Source organism: Giraffa tippelskirchi, chromosome 3 (genome assembly GCF_054371585.1).
Source record: "Giraffa tippelskirchi isolate mGirTip1 chromosome 3, T2T-mGirTip1v1.2.pri, whole genome shotgun sequence".
Classification (NCBI taxonomy): domain Eukaryota; kingdom Metazoa; phylum Chordata; class Mammalia; order Artiodactyla; family Giraffidae; genus Giraffa; species Giraffa tippelskirchi.
In genome coordinates, this window is record NC_137277.1 from 165,007,960 (window position 1) to 165,018,600 (window position 10,641).

At 57.7% G+C, this 10,641-nt stretch overlaps 1 protein-coding gene across 5 annotated transcripts; it reads left to right on the plus strand.

The window, feature by feature from the left end:
* The first annotated feature begins 220 nt into the window (after positions 1-220).
* Positions 221-7,219, plus strand: GMPPA (GDP-mannose pyrophosphorylase A). 5 transcript variants are annotated; one of them, XM_081584281.1, is made up of 13 exons: positions 221-572; positions 1,153-1,213; positions 1,319-1,416; positions 2,338-2,441; positions 2,705-2,891; positions 3,250-3,309; positions 4,349-4,479; positions 5,502-5,636; positions 5,743-5,840; positions 5,926-6,059; positions 6,264-6,356; positions 6,467-6,635; positions 6,924-7,219. In XM_081584281.1, the coding sequence occupies exons 2-13, from the start codon at positions 1,174-1,176 to the stop codon at positions 7,022-7,024; spliced, it is 1,350 nt and encodes a 449-aa protein (XP_081440407.1). In that variant the 5' UTR covers positions 221-572; positions 1,153-1,173; the 3' UTR covers positions 7,025-7,219. The 5 variants fall into 5 exon arrangements, with proteins under 5 accessions (XP_081440407.1, XP_081440409.1, XP_081440410.1 ...); XM_081584283.1 differs by having other exon boundaries at positions 6,013-6,059; XM_081584284.1 differs by having other exon boundaries at positions 221-272; positions 6,013-6,059.
* The last annotated feature ends 3,422 nt before the right edge of the window (positions 7,220-10,641 follow it).

The window sequence follows — 10,641 nt, forward strand, 5'->3', positions numbered from 1 at the left end:
CCCAGACAGCTCAGGTCCTAATCTTAAATTCCAATCTCAGTTTCTCAGGCTCCATTCTTCTAATTTGGATCCGCCCCCCTAGATTCCTTGGCCACGCCCCCGTACTCTCCCATAAATCTCACCTCCTAGCTCTTGGTTAGAAAGCAAGAGGATAGTTAAGAACTACAATTCCCGGCAGACTCTGCGAAGGAGTTATCGCGAGTTGCGAGAAGACACGTGCGCGGAAGGAGCAAGCAGTAGCGGGCGACAGATCTGGTGAAAGGGGGCTAGTGGTAAAGGGAGGTGATGGAGGGGCGCCGAAAGGGGTAGAGGGCAGAGGACGGTAGACCGAGAGGGTCTCGGAGGTCTCAACTGGCTTTCCGCCCTAACGCTCTTGTGTTGGTTCCACAATCTCTGGCTGCGCGAGGCTAGGATTTATTAGAGTCAGTTGTGGGATTCAGAGGGTCAACAATCAGTTCTCCGAATCCAGAGATTAAGTACTTGTCGTCAGTATCGGTGCTCAGGGCTTGGTTGGTTCGGTGTTTGGGACGCTAAAGGAATCTGTCTTTTGATTCAGGGTTCATCACTTAGAGGTTAGTTTTCGGATTCAGTTTCAGCCTATATAGGTTTGTTTTAAATTGAATTTGGGATGCATTATATGCGCATCAGTGTTAATTCAGTACTTGGGAGCCATTCTTAGGATTGTAGTTAGATATTTGGGACTCAGGGTCTGAGGTTCAATGTTCAGGGTTCACTGTTGGGGTACAGGGCTTAAGATCTAGAGTCAGGATGCAACAATTGGGAATTGATGGGTTTGGAGTTTAGGTTTCTTGAGGTTTGAGATCCGAGAAGGTGTCTCTTGCTGAGTTTCTGAGTTTGCTGAATCTGTGGCTAGAGGGAAGACTGTTAGGGGTCAAATTGTGGGGTGTGGATTTCAGAATTTGGGTGGATTCATTGTAGGGTTTGAAGGCCAGCTGGAGTCTGGGCTGGGATTTGAATTGTGTGAAATATATGAGGTGTTGTGTCCCGGGCAAGTCCATATTGAACTTTGGATTTACATCCTTGGAGAGGGCTAAGTGTTGCTGTTTGGGGTTTGGGGCCTAGTTGGAGTATGAATCAGGTTCCTGAGTTGCGGTGTGAGGTCTGAGCCTGACTTCTCTGTTGGGATTTGAGGTTTAGGTAGCAGTCGCCATCATGCTCAAAGCTGTGATCCTGATTGGAGGCCCTCAAAAGGGTGAGGAGCCAGCAGAATGAGGGGAGGAGGTTGGGTTGAAGTGGTTGGCTGGGTGGGGGCAGAGGGAGGCAGGAAGCTGAAATGTGCTTCTTTCTCCTCTCCCAGGGACTCGCTTCAGGCCTTTGTCATTTGAGGTGCCCAAGCCCCTGTTTCCTGTGGCAGGGGTGCCTATGATCCAGCACCATATTGAGGCTTGTGCCCAGGTAACCGTGTAGGCTCCCCTCTCCCACTTCACTTCTTGCTCATCTCCTTCATGCCATATTTCCCCCTTTTCCAACCATGACCTTCCCACAAGGCATAACTTCAGGGACCACCATTTACAAATGAAAATGTGGATGTCGCCCCCTGGAGTTGTTCTATATGGCTGCCCTCCTGTCTTCCCCTAACCTAGTCTCTCATCTAGCCTCGTGCTCAGATTCTGCTCCTATTTTTAAAGCATGGAATGTGAGATCAGGCAAAAATCTTAGAGACAATTTAACGCTGTAGCCAGGGGAACCTTAATGATAGCAAAGCACAGAACTCATACCTTTGCTCACTGAGGAGCTAATTTCTTTATCGCTTTTGGTATTGAAGCAGGCAGGGTTTTATTGGAATCTAGTTTCTACCTGCTGTAAGGACATGAGCAAATTTCCCAGTCTTTCTGAGCCTTAGTTTCCTTATTTGTAAAAATGGAGATAATTAGACTTGCTTTGTGAGGTGGTGAAACTTGCAATCGTGTTTGTCAAGTGCCTAGTACAGTATAGGCGCTTGATGAATTATATCCTCATCTCAAGCTCAGATTGACAGATGATAAATACGGGGGTCGGGGGGAGATGAATGGATTATTCTTTAACGCAGCTTGGTAGGCAAAATCTTCCCTGGGGTGAGCCCCAATTCAGATGTGAGAGGGCAGGGGATAATAGAATAATAAAAGATGAAAACATCAGGGACTGAGACTTTCTCTAAACTTCTTCATTGTCCAGAGGAGGAAACGGGCCAGAGTGGTAAAGTGAGTGCCCAGGGGCCTCACAGCTGAGAAGGAAACTGTGGTCTCCAGACTCCACGGCCAGCACCAGGGATTTCTCCCTTTTTTCATTCTTTCCTATCAGGTATTTTTTTCTTCCAACCTCTTCCTTTATCCCCAGGTCCCTGGGATGCAGGAGATTCTGCTCATTGGCTTCTACCAGCCTGATGAGCCCCTTACCCGGTTCCTGGAAGCTGCCCAGCAGGAGTTTAACCTTCCCATCAGGTGTCTGTGCACATGGGTGGTGTGAGGGTTGGGGGGCAGTGCCCTAAACTTCTGGTTCTCAGGAGTGGGGTCCATCCGCTGGACTTCACCCTCACACACTAGGAGGATTCTTATTGGGGCATCTGTGAATCCCTGAGTTTATTGAGTTTCTTTGTGGGCCGCGGGCAGGTGTACCTCTGGGAGCAGGAGGAGTCAGGTACCCAGGCTCCTCGTATCTGTGTCTTCTGATCTCACTGAGCTAGCCCTGGGGTCCCTGGGGACAGGTACCTGCAGGAATTTGCCCCCCTGGGCACAGGGGGTGGTCTTTACCATTTCCGGGACCAGATCCTGGCTGGAGGCCCCGAAGCCTTCTTCGTGCTCAACGCTGACGTCTGCTCTGACTTCCCCTTGAGCGCCATGTTGGATGTCCACAGACACCAGCCACACCCTTTCTTGCTCCTTGGCACCACGGTGAGGAGCCCCGGGGGGCTGGAGGGTGCCGAGGGGGTGTAATCCAGAAATGTCTCTGGAATGCAGAGTGTCGGGGAGGCAGCCCAGGGGGTTGGACTGGGAACGGGCATCAGCAGGGAGGTGTGCCAGAAACCTCAGGAGCGGTGGAGGTGGTGGTGGAGACCCCAAGCCCTTTGGCTGCTCGCCGCAGGGAGCGGGTGAGGGGGTGGCAGCAGCTGTCAGTTCTCACCCTTGCTGAAGCCCTGTCTGCTGCGGAGGTGTGTGCCAGGTGCTATAGGAGAGGAAAAGAAAGACAGAGGAAACAGACCCTGCTGCTCTGGAACTAGCTGGTCACTGTCTCGGTGTGTCTGTCTTTCAGGCTAATAGGACACAGTCCCTCAACTACGGCTGCATTGTAGAGAATCCACAGACACACGAGGTGAGAGCAGAGAGGGGGCTGGCCGGGCGCTTGCTCTTGGGAATGAGAAGATGGTGATGCGTGAATGAGGCATGAGATAGGAGATGGGCGTGGGAAGAGGGACTGAAGGGCCTGTGTGTGTGTCAACATCATTCCCCAACCACTCCAGCTCTGGAAATGCTGCACCACTTTGGGGTGGGCCCCACTCTTGTCAAACAGGTCATTCATCTTGTATCCCTTCTAGAGAGATTGGTGAGAGTGAAGGCGTCACAGTAGATGAATGGTTGGGGTGCTATGAGAGCACAAAAGGAGGCCCAACCCAGCCTTGCCTGGCTGGGGGAGGGGAGGGCTCCCTGAAGAAAATCTGTTTAGATGAAGGAGACGGGAAGTCATTGCATGTGCAAAGGCCCGGAGGCAGGAGACCACATAGCGTCTCCAGAGTTACGGAAGTCAGCATAATCAGCAAGGCGGACAGTCTGTCCTTGTTTGTGAAGATCCCTGCCCCCGAGCCCAACTTTCACGTGCCCGTTTTATTTGTTCCAGCTTTAGTATTAAAAATACATATACATACACACGTATGTGTGTAAATTTTACTTTGAAGTTTTGAGCTAGGCACTAGCTAGGTGTAAGAGAAGTAGAGCTGAAGGACAATCCGTGTTTCTAAGGATCTCAGACTAGTGGGAAACCCAGCCATCACAAATGATACAAGTGCTATGTGAGGTGTGGCCAGAGGTCAAGGGTGCCCGGATCTGAGAAGCAAGCTCGAGCAGAGTGGACTCACACTGGGTTTTGAAAGCCTAGTTTTTCAGATGAAGAGACGAGAGGGGGCATTCCCAGAGCAGGTATGCGATAGCATGGAGTTGTGTTCCAGGAACACTGGGAGGTGGGGAGGAGAAAGGCATGTAGTTCAGACTTACCTTGAAGGTGAAGGCCAGCAGCCGGGGGCAGTCTGTGTTGCAGGAAGACCACTCCAGCAGCAGGGAGGACCTGGAGCTCAGGGGGTCTTAGAGGTGGTGGCAGTGGCCTCTCCTCCCCTAACCCTAGCCTACTCTGTCCTCAGGTCCTGCACTATGTGGAGAAGCCCAGCACATTCGTCAGTGACATCATCAACTGCGGCATCTACCTCTTTTCCCCAGAAGCCCTGAAACCCCTCCGGGATGTCTTCCAGCGAAATCAGCAGGATGGGCAACTGTGAGGCAGGCCCCATGACCCTGTGACCCCAAGTGCCCCTCGTCACAGAACCCCCCTCCCTGCCACCTCCCCCCAGTCTCTGCAGGCTCCATGTCCACCTGCTCACCTTCCTTGTCCTTCTTGTCTCCACTTGTCATCTCCACCTGAGCCTCCCCATCCTTCCCTTCCTAACCTCATTCTGTCCCTCTTCCGTATCCATCTCAGTTCCTCTTCTGTCACTGCCTGCCCACTCCCCTTCTGGTCCATTTACCTCAAGCCCTGAGTGTCCCAGAGATGCCTTTCCAAACAGACGGCAACACACACACTTGGGTGCACACAGGCTTGTGTGTGCGTGCACACCTGTACTCTCAGGCCCAGGCTCCCCCTGGAGCACAGTGCCCCAGAGCCCTGCTCACCATCAGCCACAGCCCAGGGTCGTCCTCCTAGGCTGGGACCTGCTCCTTCGGTGGATCCCTGCCTTCACTCCCTCTTCCCCGCCCATCTCCCATCTCATGCCTCATTCACGCATCACCATCTTCTCACTCCCACCCATCTCTCTGCTTTTCTCTCCATCTCTTCTGGCCTCTGTCGGTTTCTGCTGAGCTGGCATCTCCACCATCTCTCTCTCTCTCTCTCTCCCCTCTCTTTCTGTGACTGTCTCTGCCCTCACCAGCTGCCTTCCTCTGGGGTGAGTCTGTCTGTGTTTCATTCCATCCAATGAGAGGGAAGGTGGATGGCAGGGAGAATGGGAAAAGGGGGGAGAACCCAGGTCTGGTCAAACTCCCTCTGGATATAGGGCAGGATAGGCAGCAGGTCTGTGCCTGGGGACACAGCAACTCGGGGGGTGGGGGTGGGGAGAGGGGGGTGATGTGTGCGAGGGTGATGGGAGAGCTTCCTGAGATGTGAGCATTCCTCTGGAGCAGATCTGACCAGACTTGGAGAGGTGGTGGGATTCACTCTTATCCCTGTCCCCAAGAGATTGTGTTGGCCCCCAGTCGGGCTCAGCTGGAGAACTGATGTCAGCATCCCTCCCTCCGTGCCAGGGAGGACTCTTCAGGCCTATGGCCCGGGGCAGGTACCATCCGCCTGGAGCAGGACGTGTTCTCTGCCCTGGCCGGGCAGGGGCAGATCTACGTGCACCTCACTGACGGGATCTGGAGCCAGATCAAGTCCGCAGGGTATGGGAGCAGCCTCTGATGGGGTGGTTGGGTCGTCTGAGACTTTGGGGCAGTGGGCACAGGCTCTGCTGGCCCCTGAGCCCCTGTTCCACTTTTTGGCCCCCAGCTCAGCTCTCTACGCCTCCCGCCTCTATCTGAGCCAGTACCAGCTCACTCACCCAGAACGTCTGGCCAAGCACACTCCAGGGGGTCCACGGATTCGAGGTACCCATCCTGCTCCAATCCCTAACCTTTGCCCCCCAGCCCAGCCCATCCCCCCTCCCCTCTGAGCCGTGACTCCTGGTCACAGATCCAGAGGTTGAAGTCTCAGCCCCACCCTCCCTGAACCAGGTGTGGTTTAGGGGCATTTGCCCCCAGTCCTTTCTTCTGCTTCTAGGAAATGTTTACATCCACCCGACAGCTAAGGTGGCCCCATCGGCGGTGGTAAGCAGTGGCCCAACCCAGAGGAAGGGAGGTGGCCATCAGGATGGGTGGGGCGGTACAGATTCTCCTGAGCTCAGGGTGGGGGTCTCTCCTTTGTGCACGGTTTGTAGGGTGGCCTCAAGCAGGTCCCTTCCCCTTTATCTGTTCTGTGAGGGGACTGGATTTGGGGCCCTCCAAGGCCTACGGTAGTGCTGTTCTCCACAGCTGGGCCCCAACGTCTCCATTGGTGAGGGGGTGACCATAGGTGAGGGCGTGCGGCTCCGAGAGAGCATCGTCCTCCATGGAGCCACACTGCAGGTAGGCACCTAGGCCCACGCCGCCCACGTGGTGCCCCCAGAGGCCAAGCGGAGGGGTGCGCCCCATGGGCTCTGCATCTGGCCCCTCACTCCCATCGTGCTGTTTGGCAGGAGCACACGTGTGTTCTGCACAGCATCGTGGGCTGGGGGAGCACCGTGGGGCGCTGGGCCCGCGTGGAGGGTACCCCCAATGACCCCAATCCCAACGACCCCCGAGCCCACATGGACAGTGAGAGCCTGTTTAAGGACGGGAAGCTGCTGCCTGCCATCACTATCCTAGGTATGCTTCCCGGGGCACTGGGCTGCAAGAAACTTCCACAGGTCATGGCCATGCCCTGTGGGAGCATTTGTGTGCCTGTGTATATGTGTGTCTGTGTGTGTGTATTCCTTGAGCAAACATTCACCCAGTGTCTGCTGTGTGTCAGGTCTTATGTGAGTCACAGGGGACACAGATGGGCAGGGAGGGGTCCCCCCCCACCCCCAGATGGCGGTGGGCCCCACTTCATTGCCCCTCACCTCGCCTCCCTGTCCCCACGGCTTCCCCCTGGTGCCCTGGTCCACACTGCAGGCTGCCGTGTCCGGATTCCTGCTGAGGTGCTCATCCTGAACTCGATTGTTCTGCCACACAAGGAGCTGAGCCGCAGCTTCACCAACCAGATCATCCTCTGAGGGGGCCTGCCAGAAGGCCCCCCTGAACTCCGATCTGCTCCCCTGAGGCTCCTGCCTGCCTGCCTGCCTGCGTAGCCAGCCTCTGTCCAGGCAGGCTCTTTACACTCGCGCTTTCGGGGAGCATCGTGGGTGGTTGGAGGACTCGTGGCCTCCCTCTCCACTCCCTATAATAAACCCGGGTGAACCCTGGAGCCAGCACGGACTCCGCCTGTGCCTGGGCTGGGGGTGGAAGGGGGGCAGCGGAGTCAGGCCCCCCCACATTAGCATTTAAATTGGAGTCGTTGCTGCGGGCTCATGAATAATGAATCTGGAGCCCTGGTAAATTTCCCCCTCCTACTGCCTCAGCCTCTCTGCCGCTCTGGAGGAAGGCCCTCCAGGCTCCTAGCCCGCCGGCCCTGCCTTCACCCCGATGCTGCCTCCCTGTTCCCCTTCACTGGGCCTGGCTCAGGCTCCAGAGTGTAAGGGTTCCAAGGGGAAGGGGAAGGGATTTCGGTTGGCCAGTGGGGTGTAGGCGGCAGGCACAGGGATTGGGGCTGGGAGCCCAGGGCCCAAGGTTGGATCACCTGGTGTCCGTTCTCTTTGGTTCCTGCCCAGTCCCGGCCTGCTTTCTGCTTTGCCAGCTCCATCTGCTCCCAGCTTGGCTTTTGGCGGGATGGGGGATTCTCCCCTGCCTGAGGCCTAGGCCGGGTCTCTTTTCTTCTAGTCCCTGGCAGGCAGGATGGGCCTGAGCTGCTGCCTTTCTCTCCAGAAGCACAGTGGGAGCTACTCCATTCTGGGAGGGGTAGAGCCCTGGCCACCTCCCACCACCCTGGCTCTGCCCTTTGTGAGCCGGTGGGTGGGTAGGTGGAGGGTCCTCAGTCTTCATTCCATATTCCTGAAGCCCCAGAGAAACCCAGCCCTCTCTGGTATTCACCCGTGACCCCTGTGTGCCCCTCCTGGTGCCCCCCCCCTTTCCCCAGCTGTGGGTGCAGAGCTTAGTTGCCAGATGAGCTGGTAATGATCGTAATCTGCTAATTGAGAGGAATCTAATTACCCGAAGAGAATGGGGGGGCAGGGCGTGGGTGGGAGGGAGGAGGGGGTCCTGGCAGCCAGCAGGGGTGGCAGGCAGCAGGGTGCCAGGGCCTTTATCAAAGCCCAGGATTTCAGAGCTTCGGAGCTGGGCACTTAGGAAGATGTGCTTTCTTGGGGGGCTGGGCTGAGGCTGACCTGGGGATTGGGCTAGGTGTGACCTCCCAGCCCCTGGAGGCCCCTGCAGGCCGAGTCAGAGCACCTGTGCAACAACCTGGGGGTTTCAGCACTCCTGATCTACAATAGTCTGCCTTGACTCAGCCTCTTGCCTCATTCCCACTCCTGGTCCCTCCAGTCTCTTGCCTCCAGCCCGGACCTTCTGTTGCCTCTGCGTCCGGAAGGGGCTGCAGATGGCTCCTCTAGGCTGGGGTCAGCCCCTGAGGAAAGGGGTGGGCCACGGGGCCAGGGGCTCGGTCCCTTCCTCTCCTCCCCCAAGTCCTGACCCTTCTGCTCCGAGTGGTTGGCAGAGGCCATGGCAGCTTCATCATAAATATGATAATTTAATTATTTTCTCAGCAAAACACCGTGAAATCCAATAAGTCTGTGTCAGGCCCTGGCCCCCAGGACCCCCCTCCTGGGCCCAGTGGGGGTGGGGGCAGGGTCAGTGTTAAAAGTGGAGGAGGCTAGTGAAGCTGAGGTCTCTGTTGTGTGCCCCGCCCCCCCCCCCCCCCCCCCCAGGCAGAGCAGGTCACTGTTGTCTATGTGTTTAGGTGGAGAGGGGGCGTCTAAGGAGAGAAGTTCCATTGCTCTCCACTCTCTTCCAGCATAGTCTGCCTGGGAGGGGCCTTGTCCCCCTCCACCTCTAAGGGAAGAGCCCAGGACCCAGCACTTGGGAGTGTCTGGCCTCCAGAGGAGAGAGCTCTGGAGTCCCCCTTCACTACCTCCGGGATCTCGTTGGCCCTGGAGGGGTAGGAGGGTGCTGGCCCTGGGGAGAACAGAGGGAACTGGGGTGGGAAGTATGGGATAGGGGGGGAGGGATGCGGGGGAGGGGTGCGCTCCTGCCATTAGCGATTTTTTTTTTCAGTTTCCATAAAAAGATTATTCTGTAAAATCAGCGAGGGGGAGCGAGCTGGGGGCTGGGAAGGGGGGGCGGGTCCCTGGCACCAAGCTGGATGGGGTGACAGAGGAGGAGAGCTGGGGACGGGGACTGAGGGGACTAAGCGTGGAGAGAAATTTGGACGGGCTTCAGGAGCCAGCCAGGGGGAAGAGGCAGAGCCAAGAACACAGATTGGGAGGAGGCCGGCCAGGGTGGGGTGTGGCGGGGACCGGGCCTCCTTCCCACCCCCGTCCCCATCCCCTCCCCCTGGCACTTAGCAGCCATTATCGGGGGAGCAGATTGCAGCCCCTCCCCCTCTCCGGGAAGCCGGCACAGCTGGGGCCCCGCCACATCTGCCGCATCAGCATGGAGCACAGCTGGGTGTGCCCAGAGCCGCGCTCCCCAAAACACGCGGGGGCGGGGGGCCAGGGAGAGCCCAGACCCCCGGAGACAGACACACTGACACCTCTGCCAACAGACACAGACTCCTGGAGGCGAAGCTACACCCACCGCCACACAGGCTCCCTCGTGCGCGGAGACGGGAGAACTAACAAACATGCAATTACTCTGCCCCGCCCGCCGCCCTCGCCCCTTCCGCCTCCTCCTCCCCTTCCTTCCCTCCAGGCTCCCCTCCGCCGCCCGGGCCACCTCTGAACTGCCCTCAGCCCTCGTCCGTAGGGAGCAGGGATTTCTCCCTCCCCAGACACCCTTCAGGAAGGTTTGCAGAACAGGTGGGCAGCGGGTGGTAAGGGGCCTCGGGTCGGAGGCTTGAGCTGGGGGAAGCCACTGCCCTTCTCCGTGCCCACGCCCCTACCTACAGAGAGCCGCCCCTCACCGAAACACTAGTCCTTGCCACCCTGGACGTAAGTGGGGGTCTCCATCCCCCAGTGGGCTGGCGGGGCACCCTTGATTGTGGTCAAGGTCCCTGTGACACGGTTTCCACTGGCCGCCTCAAGGAGGCGCTGCGTGTCCTGTCCAAGTTCTAATCGGAGCTCGGAGGCTCCCAGGGCCGGCCCCTGCCACCAGCCTCCCCAGCAGTCTCCAGTAGCCTCCCACTCCCAAGGAATGCCCCTCTCCGCTCAGCTCTGCTACCCCGACGGGAGCAGCGTATGGGGGCTCCATCAGTGGTGGAAAAGACCCCCTCATCAGCGGAGATGAGCAGGAGGAGTCCGTCCCCTCCCCACTCCTCAACCAGGCGACGACCACGTCTGGCCTCTGGTTAAATCCTGCCCCCTCGCAGCCCTCGTTTTCCGCACTCATCTCCTTGGTCCCGGGGTCCGGCCCTCAGCCCTCTCCTCCCTGCCTCCCCACACCCCGCCCCGGCCCCGGCCCCGGCCCCTCCGAGCTTTAATCCCTCCCGCTGCCGCACCGCCTTATCTGCTCCCAGCAGCTTTCACTGCTGCAAAGCCCTCTCCCCTCTCCTTCCCTGGATCTTCTTCCCCCTCCTTCCGCGTCCTCTCTTCTCTCTGACCACCACCACCCCCCACCCCCGGCCTGCCTCTGCCTCTCAGGC

Excerpts from the sequence above, each read along its gene's own strand:
- GMPPA (XM_081584281.1), top strand. The coding sequence starts at position 1,174 with ATGCTCAAAGCTGTGATCCTGATTGGAGGCCCTCAAAAGG. Across the intron at positions 1,417-2,337 it reads ATATTGAGGCTTGTGCCCAG|GTCCCTGGGATGCAGGAGAT; the intron begins GTAACCGTGTAG and ends CTTTATCCCCAG. Across the intron at positions 6,357-6,466 it reads TCCATGGAGCCACACTGCAG|GAGCACACGTGTGTTCTGCA; the intron begins GTAGGCACCTAG and ends GCTGTTTGGCAG.